The 25,630-nt window shown below is 46.2% G+C and overlaps 1 protein-coding gene across 2 annotated transcripts; it reads left to right on the top strand.

The window, feature by feature from the left end:
- Positions 1-1,693: 1,693 nt before the first annotated feature.
- On the top strand, positions 1,694-24,678 carry LOC142184435 (uncharacterized). Of its 2 annotated transcripts, none has more exons than XM_075259299.1 (11): positions 1,694-1,743; positions 4,712-4,763; positions 5,067-5,199; positions 5,876-5,974; positions 6,279-6,347; positions 7,014-7,112; positions 7,557-7,640; positions 13,322-13,396; positions 14,009-14,113; positions 14,581-14,670; positions 22,689-24,678. In XM_075259299.1, the coding sequence occupies exons 2-11, from the start codon at positions 4,761-4,763 to the stop codon at positions 24,674-24,676; spliced, it is 2,745 nt and encodes a 914-aa protein (XP_075115400.1). In that variant the 5' UTR covers positions 1,694-1,743; positions 4,712-4,760; the 3' UTR covers positions 24,677-24,678. The 2 variants fall into 2 exon arrangements, with proteins under 2 accessions (XP_075115400.1, XP_075115399.1); XM_075259298.1 differs by having other exon boundaries at positions 5,843-5,974.
- The last annotated feature ends 952 nt before the right edge of the window (positions 24,679-25,630 follow it).

The following is a 25,630-nucleotide window of genomic DNA, read 5'->3' as shown; positions in this document are numbered from 1 at the left end:
GGAACATAATGTAGGAGGCCCATGAAACTGGGGGAATATGAAGGGGGACGACATAAAACTGGGGGCATATGAAGGGGGGGGGGACTATATGAAACTGGGGGCAGAGATGGGGGGACATGAAACTGGGGGCAGATGAAGGGGGGGAGAACGGCATGACACTGGGGCAGATGAGGGGGGATCGGCATTAAATTGTGGGCAGAGATGGGGGGACATGAAACTGGGCAGAGATGGGGGGACATGAATCTGGGGGCAGAGATGGGGGGACATGAATCTGGGGGCAGAGATGGAGGGGACATGAATCTGGGGGCAGAGATGGGGGGACATGAATCTGGGGGCAGAGATGGAGGGGACATGAATCTGGGGGAGAGATGTGGGGACATGAAACTGGGCAGAGATGGGGGGACATGAAACTGGGCAGAGATGGGGGGACATGAATCTGGGGGCAGAGATGGAGGGACATGAATCTGGGGGAGAGATGGAGGGGACATGAATCTGGGGGCAGAGATGGAGGGACATGAATCTGGGGGCAGAGATGGAGGGGACATGAATCTGGGGGCAGAGATGGAGGGGACATGAATCTGGGGGCAGAGATGGAGGGACATGAATCTGGGGGAGAGATGTGGGGACATGAAACTGGGCAGAGATGTGGGGACATGAATCTGGGAGCAGAGATGGAGGGGACATGAATCTGGGGGCAGAGATGGGGGACATGAAACTGGGCAGAGATGGGGGGACATGAATCTGGGGGCAGAGATGGAGGGGACATGAATCTGGGGGCAGAGATGGAGGGACATGAATCTGGGGGCAGAGATGGAGGGGACATGAATCTGGGGGCAGAGATGGAGGGACATGAATCTGGGGGAGAGATGTGGGGACATGAAACTGGGCAGAGATGGGGGGACATGAAACTGGGGGCAGATGAAGGGGGAACATGAATCTGGGGGATAGAGGGGGGACATATAATTTACGGGTGACTGTAGGAGGATTATACTGTGTGCGGGCACATGAAAAATGAATGAGAATGGGCGGAGTCAACATAAAGTGGGTGGGGCTAAGTTTGCGGCACGTTGTCCCCCATTCTCCTCGTCACACGTTGCGAGCCATGCTGATGTGCGTGTGTTTTATGTTATGTAGGCTCTTTTATATCTGCTCTTGGGAAAACGGAGGTGAAAGAAAATTTTTATTCTTTTTAATTAATTTATAGAGAACTTAAGGCGCCTTGAACCCCACTGCACCCAGTCACTACTTCAGTACATTGCGGTGTATTGAGAACTATGGAAGGCTAAGCAGTAGTATGACACTGTAGTGTGTGAGAGATCACTAGCCTCCTGGCTATCACACTAAGGAGCTTTCCTTGAAGGGCTCTCTCTGGTGACCATGACAGGAGAAATGTAAGGTGTTAGTGACATCATCAGAAAGCCTAATGTATTCATGTTCCCTTCTCTCGCCTTCCTGCCCCTCACTACACAGCTTTCCTCCATTCCTCCCATTACATACAACACTAAGCCTAATATGTCGATCCTAACTTCCCGCCAAAAACACAGCTCAGCTATTGGCTCTTGCGGCGCCCTCCATCGGGCGCTCTGGGAATTGTAGTCCACGATGAGTCATCTAGTAACTGCTTCTATGGCGTGCCGAACTACTCCTCCCAGAAGGCATAGCGGCAGCGGTGACGTCACACGTCGGTGAGCCAACCAGGAGGCCCCGGAGTCACGTGACGTGCAGGTCTGTGGCAGCAGGAAGGTATGTCCTCAGTTCTGGTGTTATTGTGTATTTATGTGCGCGCGGCTTAGACACTAGGGAGCTGTGTACACGGTGCGGCACCTGCGCTGTCAGCCGCACGTGTGTGCACGGAGACTTATACTCTGCAAACAGTTCATACTTGTACAGATTATGCGGTTCTAGTACTGGGAGTTGTAGTCCCACTGCTGGAAGTCTTCAGAGCCGCTTGTTATTGTCTCATAGTTCTGTCCCGGCTCCATCCTCCTGGAGTAACATGAATACTTCTCTAGAAAGCAGTGCTGTGCCCTGACAGCTGCATGCTGGGAGTTGTAGTACTGCAAAAGCTGGAGATGGCTGTGTCACCTATACAGATAGTCATGGGAGTAAATACTGCCATAGAAAAGACGTGTTAGTGTGTCCTTATATATTCCCCTTTACTTTTGTAGTCATTCCCGAGGCCCGGGTCACATATTCTGTTCCCCAAGAAACCACACGGACCCCAAAGCACAAATCTATGCAGAGAAAAGTACTTTTCTCTCCACATGTTTCATGCGGAAACCACCATAGTCTGTGGGGTCTGTGATTTCTTAGCTAACCGCATTTTAATGCACATGGGTTTCTATTCGGGGGTCGCCAAGCGGACTCTGAACAGAATACCAAACGCAGATGTGAATCGGGTCTTAGTTTGGTTAAAAAAAAATGCAACAAAAAAAATCTGCTTTTCAAGGGGCAACACGGTGGCTCAGTGGTTTGCACTGCAGCCTTGCAGCGCTGGAGTCCTGGGTTTGAATCCTGCCAGGAACAACATCTGCAAGGAGTTTGTATGTTCTCCCCGTGTTTGCCTGGATTTCCTCCCATTCTACAAAAACAAACTGATAGGAAAAAATGTACATTGTGATCCCTATATCATATACCCCTATATACAGTATATATACCCCTACATGGGGCTCACACTCTGCACAACAAAGAAAAAATCTGCTTTTCTGCAATATGAGACCTCAGCGTAAAGGTTTCCCATCAACCATATGTAAGTTTGTAGAAATTAAAAAGTTAAATATTTTTGCAAGTAATTAAAATAGTTCCTGATTTTTTTTTTCCTTTTACCAGCCATGATGTCCTTATAATACACACAGCGATGTCACAGTACAGGATAATACACACAGTGATGTCACAGTACAGGGATAAAATATACAGTGATGTCACAGTACGGGGATAATACACACAGTGATGTCACAGTACTGAGATAATAAACACAGTGTTGTCACAGTACAGGGATAATACACACAGTGATGTCACAGTACAGAGATAATACACACAGTGATGTCACAGTACAGGGATAATACACACAGTGATGTCACAGTACAGGATAATACACACAGTGATGTCACAGTACAGGGATAATACACACAGTGATGTCACAGTACAGGGATAATACACACAGTGATGTCACAGTACAGGGATAATACACACAGTGATGTCACAGTACAGGGATAATACACACAGTGATGTCACAGTACAGGGATAAAATATACAGTGATGTCACAGTACGGGGATAATACACACAGTGATGTCACAGTACTGAGATAATAAACACAGTGTTGTCACAGTACAGGGATAATACACACAGTGATGTCACAGTACAGAGATAATACACACAGTGATGTCACAGTACAGGGATAATACACACAGTGATGTCACAGTACAGGATAATACACACAGTGATGTCACAGTACAGGGATAATACACACAGTGATGTCACAGTACAGGATAATACACACAGTGATGTCACAGTACAGGGATAATACACACAGTGATGTCACAGTACAGGGATAATACACACAGTGATGTCACAGTACAGGGATAATACACACAGTGATGTCACAGTACAGGGATAATACACACAGTGATGTCACAGTACAGGATAATACACACAGTGATGTCACAGTACAGGATAATACACACAGTGATGTCACAGTACAGGATAATACACACAGTGATGTCACAGTACAGGATAATACACACAGTGATGTCACAGTACAGGATAATACACACAGTGATGTCACAGTACAGGATAATACACACAGTGATGTCACAGTACAGGGATAATACACACAGTGATGTTATATACAGTGATGCCGCAGTAATAGATGTCAGTTATTATATCCGCCGCTCCCATCTCTATAGTTCTCAGTCATTACACCCTCGGTCTCAGTTTTGGGCCCCTTATTTCTGTTTCCCTGGTAGTTCCTCCCTTGCTAGATCGTGTTGATGCTGACGATACATTTGCTGTATTTTTAGGTTGTGTTTTACATCGTCCCTGTGGTCCTCCCTGTGCAGTCTGTATGTGTCAGCAGCTGGTGTCCAGTATACACGGGGTAATTTGCTGCCATTAAACATTGATTTTAGGTTCCCCATAGTTGGTGCAATCAACTGACATCTCCTTCTGACTTTCTGGCCTCTCACCAGCCCCTGCACACAGACCATTCATAGGAGTTAGAGTTCCTAATAACTTGCCTGTGCAGCCTTCAGAGTTGATGCCTCCTATTAGCTGCTTTCCTCATCTCCAACATTTGCAAATCTTAGGTCACGCACCATTCCTGGCAAGACACACGCCTTGTTAGAGGAGCCAAAAAAGAAAGGTATCTAAAATGTAAGGTTATGGGCACACATGGCGGTGCATACCCTCAGCGGACACACCTCACCATTCATTTCACTGGCAGTGCTGGAGATAGGTGAGCCCTGTAATTCAGATAATTCCAGGGCTCCCATGACATGATTGGAATGGGGCGCACCCTGTCCTCTGGTCTCCTGATCAGTGGGAGTCGGAGTAGTCGAGCCCCTACTGATGTGCAAGCTACCTTGCTTAGATGGGAAACCCCTTTAAAGCCTTGTCCACTTTGCTAGTATTGCAGTGGATACGCTGAGAGAAAATCTAAATACGTAAATTTCCTTCCAGACAGTAACACAACAGTGGCTTTCTGTTTTGCAGGGTACCATAGAATTGGAGTTTTCGCACCTGCAGGGGCCTATGCTGAGTGATGGTGAGTAGCCGTGTCCATCGATTCCTCCTCTGCATCCTCTTTACATTGGATTCTCCTCGATTCAGCCGCAGACGCTGCGGTATAAGTATATAAGTATACTGCTGAATAGCCCCCTTGATCAGTGGATAAAACCGTAACACAATGCTGAAGCTTTAGGGTCGGAATTTGGAAAGGAATCCGAGGTGGAAGACGGCCTCAGACGCCTGTCCATATTCTGTCATGTGGTCGCCTGTAGTCTCAGCCGTCATTGAAGCATATGATGGACAGCAGAGTTTCACACGTCGCTCTGTATCTCTGTCGCAGGATGTAGGCGTTAAAGATTTTGAGGATATAGCGGTGTATTTTTCTGAAGAAGAATGGGGTTACCTGGGAGAGCAGCAGAAGAGACTTTACAAGGAGGTGATGATGGAGAATTACAAGGACCTCTGCTCCCTAGGTGAGGATACGATGGTAACGTAATGCTGTAACGTATGAAATCCCCAAAATGAATGAAGTACAAGCGCACTTGTGTGACCAGTTCTCCGTGCATTGCTATGGGACGGCAATCTTCAGAATCACACGTGGCGCCGCCATAACGGTGGCGTTCCATTTATAAGGAGGAGGAATGGGGGTCTTTTGATCCCTTGTTCTCACAATTGCTGGGGGAACTGGTGGCCAGACCCCAATGATATGACACTTATATCCTATTGGTGCGGTTCTTAGTGTCACAGCCCCTTTAATCCGACCTTCTACCAGTGTCTAGCAGTATGTCCCCCAAGATGTTCTGGATCAGGTCCGGTCTTCTTTACAATTGCAATAATTTTGTCCAGTCCAAACTTCTCTGAACCTTGCACAACAGCGATTCAGTCCTCGAATTTAATCCTGACCAGTCCCATCAATAGTCAGACACCGTCCAGCTTGTGGAATCCAAGATCCTAAACACATGACATTACATAAAACCCTGCAATAAATCTGAGCACAGTCTGCATCACTTATATTTGGGCTTCACACACTATGGAATCTTTTGCATGAAATGTTTCCTGCACCAAAACAAAACATCCAACCACAGTAATAAGTTATGTCTGTGTACACATTGGCAGGTCGCACTCACCCTGACTCTCCGGTGATTTCAGGTAGTTTCTATTTGAAGCCAGAAATTATATCCAAGATTGAACGAGGAAAGGAGCCCTGTGTGAAGAACCGGACTCCGTATGATGGGGAGAGCCCAATAGGTGAGTTTACTGGACGTTTTGGAGCTGATATTTTAGATGCCAATTTTCATCTCCTCTTACCTAAATCCTGCGGTCCCATCACCAACTAGAGAGTGGCCGTGTATTGGCCCCCAGAAGCTTAGGATAGATCATCCATATGTAATTCCAGAAAACACCTTTTACAAGGGATTCCCTGAGGTGTCTGCACATGTGCGGCTGTCTCCGTACCAGCCACCGCAGTCACGTCCGCAGTCGTGTTCAGTATGATGTATGACGTATCCCTGTTCAGATCCCGAAGGATTAATCTCCCTCTTTGTATCTCCAGCCTACTTCATTGTAAAGGCTGACATTCTATCGAAGCTTCCGGAAGTATCACACGATGACGATGAATCAGGTTAGTATCCTTACCATGGTCAATACCAAATAAAATATGGAGGAATGGATACTGAAAGCTTTTACTTAGCCTGCATCTGCAGAAGAGATTGCCTTTGTCACACATTATCCCGGTATAGTGTCATTCATTCTTACCCCTTCCAGACACCCACCATACTATTACAGATGTCAGGTCTTTAAATATGGCACCCGCTCAGAAGCTAAGGATCGCAGGTTCCCTCCCCTAGGGGGGCCTAAATATAAAAAACCTAGATCTCAAAAAAAAAAAAAAAAGCCCTGGTATGGTGCTGTGAACGGAACAATAGAAAAAAGTTAGGGATTTTGGAAGGTGGGATGCAAAGAAATGAAAAATGGCCGCAGCGGGAAAGGGTTATAATAGATAAGACTCGAGGTCAGTCATCTCGGGGGAGAGAACTACAGCACGATCCAAGCATGTGATAATGGCTGACAGCAGGGAATAATAGCTTGCACAATGACTATGTATGGCCATGTTCTTAAATGTATATGGCTCCATCTAGGGAACAATTGACTATACTGCTATGTGATGTGTATGACCCCGTATAGGTGTAATGTCTCCTTATGAGTCTGAGCTTCCCTCTCTCTCTCTATATATATGATGTCCTATAGGCGTCCAGGGGCTTATATTATTTGTCTTCTGTATTTACAGACTGCATCTACCTGGAAATAGATTCTGATTCAGAGACAGAACTTGATAGGGAATCGTATACCAGCGATCCTGTAGGAATAGAAGATGACAGCCTGTCAGGTAGGTGATACAAGGCTCTACTGTTTGTGGACAATGTTTGCTTTCTGAAATGTTAAAGGGGATGTCTAGGATTAAACAATGATGCATTTATACTTACCTGCATGCTCCGTTCCTGCACTGAGACGCTGTCAGCTCCGCTGCTCTGAGCGTATACCGATAGATTGAAGCCGGTTATGTCACGATGGCAGGACTGCTGCAGCCAAATACCCCCCTCAGCTGTATACTGCTATAATGACATCACCTCTGCAGCCCATCTGTATACAACCAAAGCATGGGAGCTGACAGCCGCCCCAGTGCAGCAATGGTGGAGAGGATGGCGGTGATATAAATGTATATCTATTGTATAGCCTCCCCTCCTGACTGCAGACATTTTTTAATCCCGGACACCCTCTTATCATTAAGGTATTGAGTATAATTCTTGTCCGTGTATTCCTTTGTTTGCAGACTGTGTCTATTCGTCAGTGCCTGAACCCCATGTAAAGCCACATGTGGGGGTGGCGGCACCTTGTAAGGATGACCGTGCTTTAGGTAAGCACAGGACAATGGCAGGGCCCGGGACTCGCTGCTGGTTTATGATATGTGTACAGCATGGGGACATACAAAGACAGAACTCATTTCATTCATTCATATAGTGGGAGTATTGCTGTGACATCGCCTATAGATAATATTAAATTATAATCGTTCAACAATAATGGTCAGAAAAAAACCTAATGGGATGTCCCGGCACCAAATTTAAAGGGATCCTATCACTCAGACATGATTTTTTCTAAGTACCACGTCGGAATAGCCTTAAGAAAGGCTATTCATCTCCTACCTTTCGTCATCTTCTCCGCGCCGCCGTTCGCCTACAATCCAGGTTCTTGTCGTTATGTAAATTAGCTCTCTCGCAGCACTGGGGGCGTCCCCTATGCTGCGAGAGAACTCTCTCCAGCGCCGCCTCCTCTTCTTCAGGAGCATCATCTTCAGCCTCTTCTTCGGGCGGTGGCTTGTAACTTCTAAGGCTCGGGCCTTAGGCAGAGCAGACTGCGCATGCCCACTGGCCACGAGAAAATGGCCACTTGCACAGTATTGGAAGCGGCCATTTTCTCGTGGCCTGTGGGCATGCGCAGTCTGCTCTGCCCAAAGCCCGAGGTCTAAAAGTAAGAAGACGCCACCGGAAGAAGAGGCTGAAGATGACGCTGCTGAAGAAGAGGAGGCGGCGCTGGAGAGAGTTCTCTCGCAGCATTGGGGACGCCCCCAGTGCTGTCTGAGCGCTGGGGCCCACCCCCAGTGCTGCGAGAGAGCTCATTAGCATACCGACAAGAACCGGGAATGTAGGCGAACGGCGGCTTGGAGAAGACGACGAAAGGTAGGAGACGAATAGCCTTTCTTAACCCCTTCCCGACCCATGTGGTACTATTACCACATGGATGTCTAGTGCTTCACGACCGATGTGGTAATAGTACCACATGGATGTAAACAATCCCCGCAGCGCAGTGCGGGCGTTCTAGGAGCGGGTGTTAGTTGTATCTGACACCTAACACCCTGCTCCATCACCCTCCATCGGACATGAGTGCCGATTTTGGGTTTTAACCCGTTGATTGCCGTGATCACGGCAAACAACGGGTTGCCCGATCGTGTAGGGGTCCCCAGCACCCCCCGCTGCGAGATCGGGGGGTGCTGGTATCCCTACTAAGTGGCCAGGGGTCTGTTTAGTGACCCCAGCCAGCCCTGAGTCCCACTCACCTTTGTATCCTGGCCGGCGTCTTCTGGAAGTGAGTCTGTGCCGTCCGTACGACTCACTTCCTGTTTGCAGAGTGATAACGTGCAGGCTGTCACTGCAGCCTGTGTCTCACTCTATACTAGAGAATCAGTGATGCAATCATCACTCCTCCAAGTGTCCTAAAGGGACACATGAAAAAGTTAAAAAAAAAGTGGAAAAAAAAAAAAAAAGTGTTTTGAAACAATTAATAAAGTTATAAAGCTCCAAAAACCCTTTTTCTCTATAGAAAATGAATTATATAGAAAAAAAACCTAAAAATTAATAAAAACAATACATATTTTGTATCACCGCATCCGTAACAATCTGTACAATAAAACTGAAACAATATTTAATGTACACGGTGAACCACAGAAAAAAAAAAACGGAAAAAACCCGCCGGAAGTAGTGATTTTTCGCCATTTCACCTTACAGAATGTGCTATAAAAAGTGATCAAAAAGTCAAATGCACCTCACAACAGTGCCAATAAAAAGCACACATTGTCCCGCAAAAAATAAGCCCTCAACCAACACTGTCAACCAAAAAATAAAAATGTTACGCCTCTCAAAATATGGCGATGCAAAAAACATTGATTTATGTCTCCAAATGTGTTTTTATTCTGCAGAATTAGTATTGCATAAAAAAATAATATAAATGAAATATCGCCGTAACCGTACCGACCCGCAGAATAAAGATAATATGTTACTTATACTGTACGCTGCATGGCGAAAAATTTAAAAGGTAAAACGCAATACCGGAATTGATTTTTTTTTTTTTAATCCAGCAAAAAAAGAGTTAATAAAATGTATTCGGTAAGTTGTAGGCACTCAAAAATGGTGTCATTACAAAATGCATCGCATCCCGCAAACAACAAGCCCTTATATGGCCACGTCACCAGAAAAATAAAGAAAATACAGCATCTAGTAATGCAAGAACAAAAGCCCGCAAAATCGCCAAATCATTAGAACACGACTGGCTGCATCAGGTAGAGAATATATAAGCTGTGCGAGCGTATATCAGGGGACACCCCATGTTTACATCTTATGAGCGAAAAGACACCAGAAGTGACCCCTAAAGTGACCCCCAGAGTGACTCCCCCAATCATAGGAGCTACTGGGACATAGTAGGCAATTTGGTGTTTGCAATGTCCTCCGCACAGCTTATATATTCACTCTTCACCATCCGCTGTGCAGTCACGTCTGGGATACTAATACTCACTACACCCCCTGAGAAATTATTTGAGGGGTACAGTTTTCAAAATGGGGTCACTCCTTTGTGGAATCCACTTTTCTGGTACCTTACAGGCTCTACAAACATGACATGGCGTCCAGATACCAAACATCTGAATCTGTACTCCAAAAGCCTCATCGCGCTCCTTCCCTTCTGTGCCCTGCTGTGTGCCCAAACTGCAGTGTATGACACATGTATGACACATGTATGACACTGGTGTACCCAGGATAATGCACGTAATGTCATATGTGAGTATAAACTGATATTAGGGTACAGCAGGACACAGAAGGGAAGAAGGGTTATTTGGTTTTTGTAGCACAGACTTAGACGGTTTGGGGTTTTTTTTTTGGATGCCATGACACTTTTGCAGAGACCCTAAAATTGCCCTTACAAAATGGGGTCACTTCTTGGGGAATTCCAGTTCACTGGCATCTCCAGGGCTCTGCAAAAACAACATGGCACCCAGAAAGTCCCTCTAAATCTGTACCCCAAAAGCTAAAAAGCTCAGTGCTCCTTCCCTTCTGAGCCCTGCTGTATGTCCAAGCAGCAGTTTACACCCACATATATAATTTTTTGCCCCTCGGGATCGCCCACTTAATAGTTTTAGGAGTGCAGGTCTCTGACAATACAAAGTGGGAGCAACGTATTGGGCACCGAAATGGCAGATTTCTTTAAAAATTAAAATTTTCATTTTGTACATTAATTTTTGGGAAGCATTTTTTAGGCTCAAAATGATAATACCCCTTGATTCATTCCTTGACGGGTGTAGTTTCTAAAATGGGGTCACTTTTGAGGGGTTTCCATTGTATTGGTACTTTAGGGGCTCAGCAAATGCGACATGGCCCCTGAAAACTGCCCTCAAAAGCCAAATAGCCATCTTTCCATTCTGAGCCCCACCATTTACCCATACAGCAGATTATGGCCACATATGGGGTATTGTCATGTTCAGGAGAAATTGTGTAACAAACTGTGGGGGGCTCTTAATTCTCTAACTACTTGTAAAAATTTTAAAAAAAGGCGCTAAATGGACGATTTATTGGAAAAAAAGTAATTTTTCATTTTCACATCTCAATGGTAAAAAAAATCTGTGAAACACCTGTAGGGTCCAAGTGCTCACTAAACCCCTTTATAAATTCCTTGAGGGGTCTAGTTTTCAAAATGGGGTCATTTTGGGGGGGGTTCCACTGTTCTAGCACTTCAGCGGCTCTCCAAATGCAACATGGTGACTGAAACAGATTTCAGCTAAATTTGCCCTCCAAAATCCCAATAGCGATCCTTCAGCTCTGGACCTTACAGTGTGCCCATACATCACTTTACATCCACATATGAGGCATTTCTGTAGTTGGGAGAAAATGCTTGACAATTTGTGGGGTGCATTTTCTCTTTGAACCCCTTGTGGAAATGCAAAATTTGAGGTTAAAACAACATTTTATAGCAAAAAATGTCACTTTTCCTTTTGTTGGGCCAATTCTGTTACACTCCTGTAGGGTCAAAGGGCTCACTAAACCCCTTGATAAATTCCTTGAGGGGTCTAGTTTCCAAAATGGGGTGACATTTTGGGGGTTTCCACTGTTTTGGCACCTTGGGGGCTCTGCAAACAGGACATGGTGCCTGAAAAGTATTGTAGCAACATCTGGCCTACAAAATCCAATTAGCGCTCCATCCGCTCTGAGAGCGACCGTGTGCCCGTACATTAGGGTAACAGAACATATGTGGTATTGTCGTGTTCGGGAGAAACTGTGTAACAAAATTTGGGGAGCAATTTTTCCCTTAACCCCTTGTGAAGATGAAAAATTTGGGGCTACAGTGACATTTTATTATAAAAAGAGTAATTTTTCATTTTCACATCTCAACGGTAAAAAAATCTGTGAAACACCTGTAGGGTCAAAGGGCTCACTATACCACTTGATAAATTCCTTGAGGGGTCTAGTTTCCAAAATGGGGTGACATTTTGGGGGTTTCCACTGTTTTGGCACCTTGGGGGCTCTGCAAACGGGACATGGCGCCTGAAAAGTATTGTAGCAAAATCTGGCCTACAAAATCCAATTAGCACTCCATCCGCTCTGAGAGCGACCGTGTGCCCGTACATTAGGGTAACAGCACATATGGGGTATTATCATGTTCGGGAGAAATTGTGTAACAAAATGTGGGGTGCAGTTTCTCCTTTAACCCTTAGTAAATGTGTAAATTCTAGGGCTAAATGAATATATTAGTGACAGAAATTGAAAAATGTAAATTTGACCTCCATTTTGTTTTAATTGCTGTGAAATGCTGAAAGGGTTAAGAAACTTTCTAACTGCTGTTTTGTATTCTTTCAGGAGTGTAGCTTTTAGAATGGGGTGACTTTCGGGGGTTTTATTAGAGAGGCCTTTCAAGTTCCCTTCAGAACTGAACTGGCCCCTTGAAAAATGTGTTTTGGAAATTTTCTTGAAAATTTGGAAAATTACTGTTTGACTTGTAAGCCTTATAATATCTGAAAAAAATGAAAGGGTGATTAAAATTTGATTGCTACATAAATCAGAGACATGGTTAATTATATTTATGAAAAAATTTGGGTAGTATGGATTTCTATTTGAAAGGCTTGCAATTTCAAAGTTTGAAAACTGCATTTTTTTCAAAATTTTCACCAAATTTCCTATTTTTTCATAATTAAAGACAAAACATATCGACTAAAATTTACTACTGACATGAAGTACAATGTGTTACGAAAAAACAATCTCAGAATCGATTGTGTAAGTTAAAGCGTCTCAAAGTTATTGCCATTTAAAGTGACATGTCAGTTTTGAAAAAAGAGGCCTGGTCCTCAAGTCACTTTTGAGCTGTGTCTCTAAGGGGTTAAGGCTATTCCGACGTGGTATCTGAGTGATAGGATCCCTTTAATTTTCATAAAGAAGACCTATCCTCAGTGTTGGTCATCTGTATATGGTCTGTGGGGATCCAACACCTATTTTGGCAGCCTGTGGGTGCCAGAAGCTGCTCATAGACAGGGTGTGTGCAGTACGGCTCCTGTACAAGTAATATAAGCGGCGCAACAATTCACCAGGACCATTGCACTGCAGTGGACTGGGTCTGCTGAGCTGACACTTCTATTACTTGAATAGGACCCTTGTTGAGCACCAGCACCTTCACACTCCATGAGCAGATTGTTGCACCCATAGACTGCTGCAACCTATATGATGACTTATATGATCTGGTGGATGAGCATGGATTAATCTGCGCAGTCTTGTGTGGTTTGTATAGATTGTATATACGTGGACTCTGAGGATGAGGCAGATCTGGAGGATGAGGATGAAGATGATGACGACTGTTCATCCGGTTAGTAGAGAAGTCACTTGATGATATTAGTCATTGGTCTTAAAGGGGTTTTCGATACACTTATCTTATTGTGTAACAATCACACCCCCAACATCCAAGAAATCAGTGGCCTCTATGTGAATGAAGTGGTGATGCGTTGCCCCCACTCCATCCACTGCTATGAAACTGGGGGAAATGGTCATCCCTGTATGCAAATAGAAATAAAAGGAGCAATGACCACACGTGCACCTCCAATGGAGCACACAGCAACGTCCGAGCTCCCATCTCAGGATACTTTGGATCCCAGTGGTCAGACCCCCCAGCCGTCAGTCTCTTATCCCCTGTCCTGTGGATACAGGATACACATCTGTAATGGGAAAACCACAGATCTGCACAAGGATTAGAGGATTGGCCATGTTGTCCTTTGGTAGGACTAATCCTTCACTTTTCCTCTTGAAATCACATGCCACTTATTTCATGCCCTTGTAGAATTTAAGGTGCACTGGGTTGCAGAAAGCGCATTGACACACATAGGATGCAGACTGTGCGGATCTAGGTGTCTAGTAAACATACTAGTATAATATTCTGCATCTTACAATACTTTTATAACGTCATGCTTTTTCATTTGTGAAGATTGTGTCTATGTGGAGTCAGAAACCAGACCTACGAGGGAGTGGCAGATACAGAGCTCAGTGAAGTCTGAAGATCGGTGTCATGAAGACCATGAAGTAGACGGGGGTGAGCGCTCGTCCTGGTTATGGTTCAGCACTTATACTGTATTTTAGTAACTTTGGGGTAATAAGTCTTCAGTAACTCCTGTCTGCCTCTAGGTGGCAGTACTCACAGCAGATTAGTCCCTGTAGGCTTCAGAATTGTGCTTAAAGGGGTTAGAAGGGAAGTTTGTACAGACATCGTGCTATGACGTATTTATTCTGATTACTATTATGGTAGGGGACAGTCACAGCATGTGCAATTCCTAATCTGTATGTCATGTGGGAACCCGGCCATAAGGGGCGCTGAAGAAGTAAGGATATGGACCCAGTAGTGACAGCACCTCGACGGGCTGTAGAAATGATTCTGTCTCTTTGACCTGGGAAGATTTGCAGCCCCATGTGCAGAGCGCTCGCACTACTGTACAATCTCCTTTAATGTAAATGTCTCTGGTAGAGAATTGGATCTTCTTTACCTTTTATTTCCTATTGCAGATGATGGACAGATTTTACCACCCAGTGACCCCCCTAAGGCTGCTCATTGTCAACCCTGGGAGCACAAGGCGCTCAATGGGCTCGATCATGGTAAGAGAAAAGAGTTGTCATACCGTCAGCTGTCATGAGGGGGCGCTCTATGGTAGTCGTGTAGCTTACATGTCTGTAACTGTTTTCACACCCTGTATCCGGCTGACGGCACCAAAAGGTACACAAAGTATTAATGCTGCCATATATAAGCAGAATGGAAATATAATAATTTACAGCAAGCATTTCTATGTTCTAAGGGAAGGGGTATTCCCTTTAATACAAGACTGGTGGGCCCTGACACCTCTGTTATCCAGCTGCAGTGGTTGCGCTGGTGTTGTCAGTCCCTGTTCCCGGCCACATCTATTTGCTTCTCTTCACTGTGACTGAAGGGACGCCGGGTAATTCTAAGGTGGGCAGTAAGGCAGATCGGTGACATTATTATCCACCGTTACGTGTTCGTGGTGTGGTGAAACGGTACATGGGAGTATAAAGGCCAGAAGTAGTCCCAATGCAAACATGCTATCGGAACTTACCAGTGTCGTTGGTGTGGAGGCCTAGGGAAGGTGGATGGATCGTGAAGAGGAAACAGCAGTGAGGTGAGAGTGCCGTTGGGGAGTGTGGCGGGCTGGAGAGAGTAGTTCGGGTGCTGCGGCCTACGGTGAAGGCGCAAAATGGTGGCGTGCTGGAAACACGTTCTGTAGGTGGCTAAGATGCGCATGCTCCTGGCAACACAGTGGAGTGGGTGGGTGGGCGGTGTGGCGGATCGTCAGAGCGGTGGGGGTCGGCAAACATGGCTGCTCCGGAGGGTTAAAGAGGTAGCCTCCCGGAGTATGGTTAAGGTGAGGGTGAAAGTGGTAAAGTATATGTATATGTGATTGTGTGGCGTTAGGGGCGAGGCTGTACAGCAGGGGTAGGCAACCTTTTTTGTTCGGCGTGCCGATTTAAATTTAACAAATCAAAGATGAGGTCCTCAAGTGCCAGACAATAATGTTTAGGCTGATGACACCTACACTAAAGTCATATGGAACAAACCGTAACATAGAGGTGCTGTCATAGGGCTTGTTAACATGGGCACAGAGGGGGCGGATTATGGTGCATAATCCACGTCATAATCCGCCCCCTCACAATGGTCGTCTATGGAGAACGCCAGGGCGGCAGCAACCTCCGGAGTAGGCCCATTCATTTGAGCCTACTCTGGAAGGGGAAGCCCCGACTGTCGTGGTAGGCGGGTTTTGACCCGAGAGTGACGCGGCTCCCCGCGTTATCCTTGGTGCCAAAATCCGCCATTATGCTCCACGTGTGAACTAAGCCATACTGTGCTCCCAGTCACATGTGGTTATTGTTATTTGCCTGGATACACCTGTACTTTTCCATTAGTAGCGATGTAAGCACATATGTAACCCGCAATTACGGATAACATATGTGACTGGTAGCAGAGTGAGGTGACATCTGTACAGGGGTGACACTATGTACCTGGATGCTACATCCCCGGGCGCCAGTACCTGCACAATTACTGATAACATATGTGACTGGTAGCAGAGTGAGGTGACATCTGTACAGGGGTGACACTATGTACCTGGATGCTACATCCCCGGGCGCCAGTACCTGCACAATTACTGATAACATATGTGACTGGTAGCAGAGTGAGGTGACATCTGTACAGGGGTGACACTATGTACCTGGATGCTACATCCCCGGGCGCCACCACCTGCACAATTACTGATAACATATGTGACTGGTAGCAGTGAGGTAACATCTGTACAGGGGTGACACACTATGTACCTGGATGCTACATCCCCGGGCGCCACTACCTGCACAATTACTGATAACATATGTGACTGGTAGCAGAGTGAGGTGACATCTGTACAGGGGTGACACTATGTACCTGGATGCTGCATCCCCGGGCGCCACCACCTGCACAATTACTGATAACATATGTGACTGGTAGCAGTGAGGTAACATCTGTACAGGGGTGACACTATGTACCTGGATGCTACATCCCCGTGCGCCACTACCTGCACAATTACTGATAACATATGTGACTGGTAGCAGTGAGGTGACATCTGTACAGGGAGGACACTATGTACCTGGATGCTGCATCCCCGGGCGCCACTACCTGCACAATTACTGATAACATATGTGACTGGTAGCAGAGTGAGGTAACATCTGTACAGGGGTGACACTATGTACCTGGATGCTACATCCCCGGGCGCCAGTACCTGCACAATTACTGATAACATATGTGACTGGTAGCAGAGTGAGGTAACATCTGTACAGGGGTGACACTATGTACCTGGATGCCACATCCCCGTGCGCCACTACCTGCACAATTACTGATAACATATGTGACTGGTAGCAGTGAGGTGACATCTGTACAGGGGTGACACACTATGTACCTGGATGCTGCATCCCCGGGCGCCACTACCTGCACAATTACTGATAACATATGTGACTGGTAGCAGTGAGGTAACATCTGTATAGGGATGACACTATGTACCTGGATGCTGCATCCCCGGGCACCACTACCTGCACAATTACTGATAACATATGTGACTGGTAGCAGAGTGAGGTAACATCTGTACAGGGGTGACACTATGTACCTGGATGCTGCATCCCCGGGCACCACTACCTGCACAATTACTGATAACATATGTGACTGGTAGCAGAGTGAGGTAACATCTGTACAGGGGTGACACTATGTACCTGGATGCTGCATCCCCGGGCGCCACTACCTGCACAATTACTGATAACATATGTGACTGGTAGCAGTGAGGTGACATCTGTACAGGGAGGACACTATGTACCTGGATGCTACATCCCCGGGCGCCAGTACCTGCACAATTACTGATAACATATGTGACTGGTAGCAGAGTGAGGTGACATCTGTACAGGGGTGACACTATGTACCTGGATGCTGCATCCCCGGGCGCCACTACCTGCACAATTACTGATAACATATGTGACTGGTAGCAGAGTGAGGTGACATCTGTACAGGGGTGACACACTATGTACCTGGATGCTACATCCCCGGGCGCCACTACCTGCACAATTACTGATAACATATGTGACTGGTAGCAGAGTGAGGTGACATCTGTACAGGGGTGACACACTATGTACCTGGATGCTGCATCCCCGGGCGCCAGTACCTGCACAATTACTAATAACATATGTGACTGGTAGCAGAGTGAGGTAACATCTGTACAGGGGTGACACTATGTACCTGGATGCTACATCCCCGGGCGCCACTACCTGCACAATTACTGATAACATATGTGACTAGTAGCAGAGTGAGGTGACATCTGTACAGGGGTGACACTATGTACCTGGATGCTGCATCCCCGGGCGCCAGTACCTGCACATTTACTGATAACATATGTGACTGGTAGCAGAGTGAGGTGACATCTGTACAGGGGTGACACACTATGTACCTGGATGCTACATCCCCGGGCGCCACCACCTGCACAATTACTGATAACATATGTGACTGGTAGCAGTGAGGTAACATCTGTACAGGGGTGACACTATGTACCTGGATGCTGCATCCCCGGGCGCCACCACCTGCACAATTACTGATAACATATGTGACTGGTAGCAGTGAGGTAACATCTGTACAGGGGTGACACTATGTACCTGGATGCTGCATCCCCGGGCACCACTACCTGCACAATTACTGATAACATATGTGACTAGTAGCAGAGTGAGGTGACATCTGTACAGGGGTGACACTATGTACCTGGATGCCACATCCCCGGGCGCCACCACCTGCACAATTACTGATAACATATGTGACTGGTAGCAGAGTGAGGTGACATCTGTACAGGGGTGACACTATGTACCTGGATGCTGCATCCCCGGGCGCCAGTACCTGCACAATTACTGATAACATATGTGACTGGTAGCAGAGTGAGGTGACATCTGTACAGGGGTGACACACTATGTACCTGGATGCTACATCCCCGGGCGCCAGTACCTGCACAATTACTGATAACATATGTGACTGGTAGCAGAGTGAGGTGACATCTGTACAGGGGTGACACACTATGTACCTGGATGCTACATCCCCGGGCGCCACTACCTGCACAATTACTGATAACATATGTGACTGGTAGCAGTGAGGTAACATCTGTACAGGGGTGACACTATGTACCTGGATGCTGCATCCCCGGGCGCCAGTACCTGCACAATTACTAATAACATATGTGACTGGTAGCAGAGTGAGGTGACATCTGTACAGGGGTGACACTATGTACCTGGATGCTGCATCCCCGGGCGCCAGTACCTGCACAATTACTAATAACATATGTGACTGGTAGCAGAGTGAGGTAACATCTGTACAGGGGTGACACTATGTACCTGGATGCTACATCCCCGGGCGCCAGTACCTGCACAATTACTGATAACATATGTGACTGGTAGCAGTGAGGTAACATCTGTACAGGGGTGACACTATGTACCTGGATGCTGCATCCCCGGGCGCCAGTACCTGCACAATTACTAATAACATATGTGACTGGTAGCAGAGTGAGGTGACATCTGTACAGGGGTGACACTATGTACCTGGATGCTGCATCCCCGGGCGCCAGTACCTGCACAATTACTAATAACATATGTGACTGGTAGCAGAGTGAGGTAACATCTGTACAGGGGTGACACTATGTACCTGGATGCTACATCCCCGGGCGCCAGTACCTGCACAATTACTGATAACATATGTGACTGGTAGCAGAGTGAGGTAACATCTGTACAGGGGTGACACTATGTACCTGGATGCTACATCCCCGGGCGCCACTACCTGCACAATTACTGATAACATATGTGACTGGTAGCAGAGTGAGGTGACATCTGTACAGGGGTGACACTATGTACCTGGATGCTGCATCCCCGGGCGCCAGTACCTGCACAATTACTGATAACATATGTGACTGGTAGCAGAGTGAGGTGACATCTGTACAGGGGTGACACTATGTACCTGGATGCTGCATCCCCGGGCGCCAGTACCTGCACAATTACTAATAACATATGTGACTGGTAGCAGAGTGAGGTAACATCTGTACAGGGGTGACACTATGTACCTGGATGCTACATCCCCGGGCGCCAGTACCTGCACAATTACTGATAACATATGTGACTGGTAGCAGTGAGGTAACATCTGTACAGGGGTGACACTATGTACCTGGATGCTGCATCCCCGGGCGCCAGTACCTGCACAATTACTAATAACATATGTGACTGGTAGCAGAGTGAGGTGACATCTGTACAGGGGTGACACTATGTACCTGGATGCTGCATCCCCGGGCGCCAGTACCTGCACAATTACTAATAACATATGTGACTGGTAGCAGAGTGAGGTAACATCTGTACAGGGGTGACACTATGTACCTGGATGCTACATCCCCGGGCGCCAGTACCTGCACAATTACTGATAACATATGTGACTGGTAGCAGAGTGAGGTAACATCTGTACAGGGGTGACACTATGTACCTGGATGCTACATCCCCGGGCGCCACTACCTGCACAATTACTGATAACATATGTGACTGGTAGCAGAGTGAGGTGACATCTGTACAGGGGTGACACTATGTACCTGGATGCTGCATCCCCGGGCGCCAGTACCTGCACAATTACTGATAACATATGTGACTGGTAGCAGAGTGAGGTGACATCTGTACAGGGGTGACACTATGTACCTGGATGCTACATCCCCGGGCGCCAGTACCTGCACTTTTCTGTAAGTACAATGTGGATTAATTTCAGCCACATGTAATTCCTGGTGGCGCGGTAACAGCTAAACCACATCCAGGAATTAATAGGTGTCACACTTACACCAAAATGAGGGTCCGTGCACACGGAGTTAACGCCAGTATATTTTTGCATACTACACGTATATGTAATACACGTGTAATAATAACACTCCCATTGACTTCAATGAAAGTTTTTAACATGCATTTCAATACATCATATAGAAATGCATGTTATAATTGGTTAAAGAATGAAATGTGCGTTTACACATAATGAGCACGTGGACAACACATTAGTTAACACATGAATATCCGTGTCCGCCATCTTGTGCACCTGCCAACACTGGCTCATTGTCAGTAGACCTTGGAATGTTTCACAATAAGGCCGAGCTCTTGTATCTTGTTTCTCACATGAAGGGAGTACAGGAGTGAGACGGACAGCGGACCATCTTATCAGGAGACCTTGGTAATAAGCTGTGCGAAGAACTTGCTGAACAATAAGACATTATAATGAATCCGCTTCAGACACAGTTACCATTGATTATTGATTCTCAGGCTCATTTCTTATATTTTTCATTCACACTGACTGTGGCTCATAAAATCACAGCAAAATTTGCAACCAAAACGCTGTGTTAACGCAACGCGGTGCTTCAGCCTTAGGCCTCCTGCACACAAATGGCACGGATATGGTTTTCACTGACCTATAGATTAAAAATAAATTGACAGGGCTGCAAATACGGACAGGTGTAGGGAAGGTATAGGACATATATAGGACAGGTGTAGGGAAGGTATAGGACATATATAGGACAGGTGTAGGGAAGGTATAGGACATATATAGGACAGGTGTAGGGAAGGTATAGGACAGGTGTAGGGAAGGTATAGGACAGGTGTAGGGAAGATATAGGACATATATAGGACAGGTGTAGGAAAGGTATAGGACATATATATAGGACAGGTGTAGGGAAGGTATAGGACAGGTGTAGGAAAGGTATAGGACATATATAGGACAGGTGTAGGAAAGGTATAGGACATATATATAGGACAGGTGTAGGGAAGGTATAGGACAGGTGTAGGAAAGGTATAGGACATATATAGGACAGGTGTAGGGAAGGTATAGGACATATATAGGACAGGTGTAGGAAGGTATAGGACATATATAGGACAGGTGTAGGGAAGGTATAGGACATATATAGGACCTGCTCTATATCGTACAGCTCAATTTGTCCCAGACACACAGCCGAAAAAACAGGATCTATGTGTATGGGCCCATTGACATGTACAGGACCAATCATAGATAAAAGTCTGGCCCTGTGCATGACAGTTCAGTAACTCCATGCGCCTCTTATTAATAGCAATTAACCCCATCATGTCCCTCATATTAACCCTTGTGTAAGAGTTACTGATATGTGAGAGACTTGGAGGTAATAATTAAGTATCTTCATTTTTGAGGTCTTTTATTATTACCTCCATATGTCTCACATATTAGTAACCTTTATATGGGGCACACAGGGGTTAATATGAGGGACATGATGGGGTTTATTCCTAATAATGTGAGGCACATGGAATTACTAACACTAAACTAATAACCCCAAATGCCTGACATTAATGAGAATAGGAACTAAAGGAAGGGAGCTGTGTGCTTGTTACTTTCACTTTGCTAGCAGCTTCCTCTCCTCCTCGGGGAACCTTTGCAGGATGCAGACAGCAGGAGCTATCACTATAGCAGGCAGAGACCTGAGCAATTAAGCTCCACCCCCTGGGTTTCCTGCACCCCTCTCATTGGAGGGCAGTGAGAGAAGGGGAGTGTCCTTATGCCTCAGCTCTAGCAGAGCAATGAAGGGACGCTCGGACTTCATTTAACTCTTGCAGGTCCTGTGCTGCTGGTGTGCCAGTGAAATATGGCAGGAGTGCCACTCTTGGCACGTGTGCCAGGGGTTGCTGACCTCTGCTGTAGAGGGTATTATGAATTTTGTGGCTTGCTATGGTCCAAAGTGTGTGAGATTGCAGAGATAGTGATGTGAGTTTGGGTTTTGTGGAGGTCCTGGGAAAAACGTATGTGCGCTATTGTGAGGAAAAGTAGCCTATTGCGCAATCCTGTGTATTAACTATGTGTGTGGAAAATTTCAGCCAAATCGGTGGAGCGGGTTTTGCGTGATTGAGGAACAAACATCCAAACTCTCAAACCTTCACCTTTATAATATTAATAGGATACTATACATGTCTAAAATAGAAAAATCCTTTACAAAAATGGAAATAAAGTCATGAGAAAAGTAATAAGGCAAATGCCCCTGGCATGAAGCTGTATGATTTAATTTTACACTTTTTTTGCTTCTTTTTAGATCGGATCATCCTTGAGGGTCGTGTGAGCCCAGTAAATCAGACCACCAACAAAAATCAGGACTCCCCCAACAACAATTTATTAAATGTGTGGTATGTGAAAAGAGTAGAAAGCAGCAGCTCACACTCACAAGTTCTCGTCCCGGGATCTCCTGGTACCGAACAACATAAAGATGAGGACAGTGCCGAAGAAGGAGCTGAACACGATCAAATCAGCGACTTGGAGCTCTTGTGTCCCATGTGTCCCGAAATATTTACAAATGTCTCCAAGTTCTTTGAACATCAGAAAGACCACGAGCCAAAAACTCCAGTTTGCCCCGAATGCGGCGCACGCTTTAGCGATAGCTTTGCTTTAGAGCGACATCTATTACTGCACATAGAAGAGAAGATCCAGGTGTGTCAGGAGTGCGGACAATGTTTTTCCACCCGGTCGGCCCTAGAAATGCATATCAAAACTCACAAAGGGGATAAGCAATGGCCGTGCCCCGATTGTGGCAAATTCCTCTATTCCAAGTCGGGACTTGAGCGGCATCAGCTCATACACGTGAGAGACAAGCCCGTTCCGTGTCCTCAGTGCGGTAAATGTTTTACCAAGCAGTCAAACTTCGAGATGCACCTGCGGCTCCACGCTGGCGAGGAATTCTATTCCTGTACCGAGTGCGAAAAATTATTTAGCACCAAGGCCGCCTGCGAGAGACATATAAAGGCCCACACCATGGAGAGGCCCCACGGGTGTCCTGAGTGCGGCAAACGCTTTCTGTACAATGGCTGCCTGGTTAAACACATGAGGGTGCACACCGGAGAAAAACCTTTCGTCTGCCCCGAATGTGGTAAAGGCTTTGCTCAAAGCTCCAGCCTTAATTGTCACAGGCGGCTTCACGAAGACGAGAAACCTTTTGTTTGTCCGGAATGCAAAAAATGCTTCAGCAAGAAATTCAATTTCGACACACATCTGAAGATTCATGCCAAGGATAAATTGTTGTCCGAAATAGCCCAAATGAAGGGGCAAAATCTCTCCGGTCCAGTGTCATCTGTTCTGAACACCAAAGGCCTTGACCTGGATTTGTCAAGTGGTGAAAAACCTGATGTCGATGACTTGTCGCATGTCTCGCTGCAGAATGGCCAATATGAAGGTTCTCCACTCAAGAAGAGTGCGGTAGTAGATGTCTCTCTTGAAGATAGTCCATTGTATAAGAGGCCTGTTAGACATGGCTCCCTCAATGGTAAGGCTTTGGAAGGTATAAGTGAGAACCATGACGTCGCGATCAATGGCGGGCCCATTCGACTTGCTCCAGAGAGTCCAGTTAGAGGTATCCCATATAACGGGAGGCCTCTTCTAGACGTTCCATTCAATGGCAGATCTGTTGAAGATGTATTCTATAAAACAGACGTCTCACTGAATAACTGGCCTATAGAAGATCTCTCATTCATCGAGGACTCTTTTCTAGAGATTTCATCTAACGAACAGTCTATTGGAGGTAACTCATTTCTAGTGAGTCCTCCAAGCAATGTCTATTACAAAGAGAAGGATATGATAGACCTCTCGCTGATCAACCGACCCAATAGGGATATCTCCTTTACGAAGAGGCCTGGGTACAACGTCTCATTTTACAAAAACCCCATAAACTCTAAAGGCGATGAGAAGCAGCATGTCTGCCCGGAGTGTGGGAAGAGCTTTCCCTATAACGGGTGTTTGGTGAAACATCTTAGGACTCACACGGGAGAGAAGCCATACGCTTGCACTGAGTGCGGAAAATGTTTCGCTCAAACGTCCACCCTCAATTGTCACAAAAGGACTCACACGGGAGAGCGGCCTTACATCTGTCCCCAGTGCGGGAAAGGTTTCACTAGTCAGTCCCATGTGGTCCGGCATCAAGCCATTCACAATGTAAGCCGCTCGTTTCTATGTAACGGGTGCGGCAAAGAGTTTTCGCAGAGGTCCTACCTTCTAAAGCATCAGAAGAGGACGTCGTGTTCACGGTTACTCTGAAGGATTGAACTTTTTTATAAATCTAGTATTTACAGATTGGTTGTTTTTATACTTTTTAATGAATCCTGAAAATATATATATTTTGTTTTGAATTTGTGTGTTTTGGGGTTTTTTGTACAGGCTACACTTAGGGCTAGTTCACACGTGAGTATAAGGGGAGGTTTTTGACAGCGGATTTCGCGTCCAAAACCTCCCCTTATAATGGTGGTCTATGGAGACCGCCGGGCTTCTGTTCTCCGCTAGCGGCGAGCTGCTGCTAGCGGCGAAAAGAAAGGACATGTCCTTTCTTCAGGCGGAAGCCGTGCAGGCTCAGCCGCGCGGCTTCCGCCCCCGGCAGCTCCCTCCTATGTCGGCTCATTCATTTGAGCCGACAGCAGAGGGTTAAGCCACGACAGCGATGGTCGCGGCGGGCGGGTTTTGACAAGAGAGAGATGTGGCTCACCGCGTCTCTCTCTCTGTCAAAACCCACACGGGCAGATATTTTCTGCTGAAGGTTTTTTTTTTAGCAAGATCCTAATGTTTTACGGTTGCAGATGAAGAAAGTTGACTCTGTAAAGTTGTGTGGTGTATAGGGTAGGGCTGGGCGATTCATTGGGAAATAACCTACCACATTTTGTTTGTTTGGTTATTACAATATTCACAGTTTCATTCGGACCAAACTCATCCGGTACCATACGGCAGCCAAAATTGCTACGTTTCCACAATGTGGGGTCTTACCCAATAGCTATAGTCACACAGTAGAGCACTGCCCCTGCACACCTGAGGGTAATCTGATTTCGCCAATCCCTTTTACAGGAGTCTATTGAGAGATCCATGAAGTCGGCCTGAGAAATAGTAAGTCCTATTGTTCTCGGATCGCTCACCCAGACTGTTAGAATGGTGTGAATAGATGTGTTACAGTCTATGGGGTCGTGTGCTGGCGGCTAATACAATGGCTACAATAGCAGACTGCCG

This window comes from Leptodactylus fuscus, chromosome 11 (assembly GCF_031893055.1).
Source record: "Leptodactylus fuscus isolate aLepFus1 chromosome 11, aLepFus1.hap2, whole genome shotgun sequence".
Lineage (NCBI taxonomy): Eukaryota > Metazoa > Chordata > Amphibia > Anura > Leptodactylidae > Leptodactylus > Leptodactylus fuscus.
The sequence above is the reverse complement of the archived record's forward strand: the minus strand, read 5'-3'. Positions and strand labels throughout refer to the sequence as shown.

What these genes read in the sequence shown, in the direction of transcription:
- LOC142184435 (XM_075259298.1), top strand. An exon ending in ACACGATGACGATGAATCAG is followed by an intron (nt 6,348 to 7,013) that starts GTTAGTATCCTT and finishes CTGTATTTACAG; the next exon opens with ACTGCATCTACCTGGAAATA. An exon ending in AGAAGATGACAGCCTGTCAG is followed by an intron (nt 7,113 to 7,556) that starts GTAGGTGATACA and finishes CTTTGTTTGCAG; the next exon opens with ACTGTGTCTATTCGTCAGTG.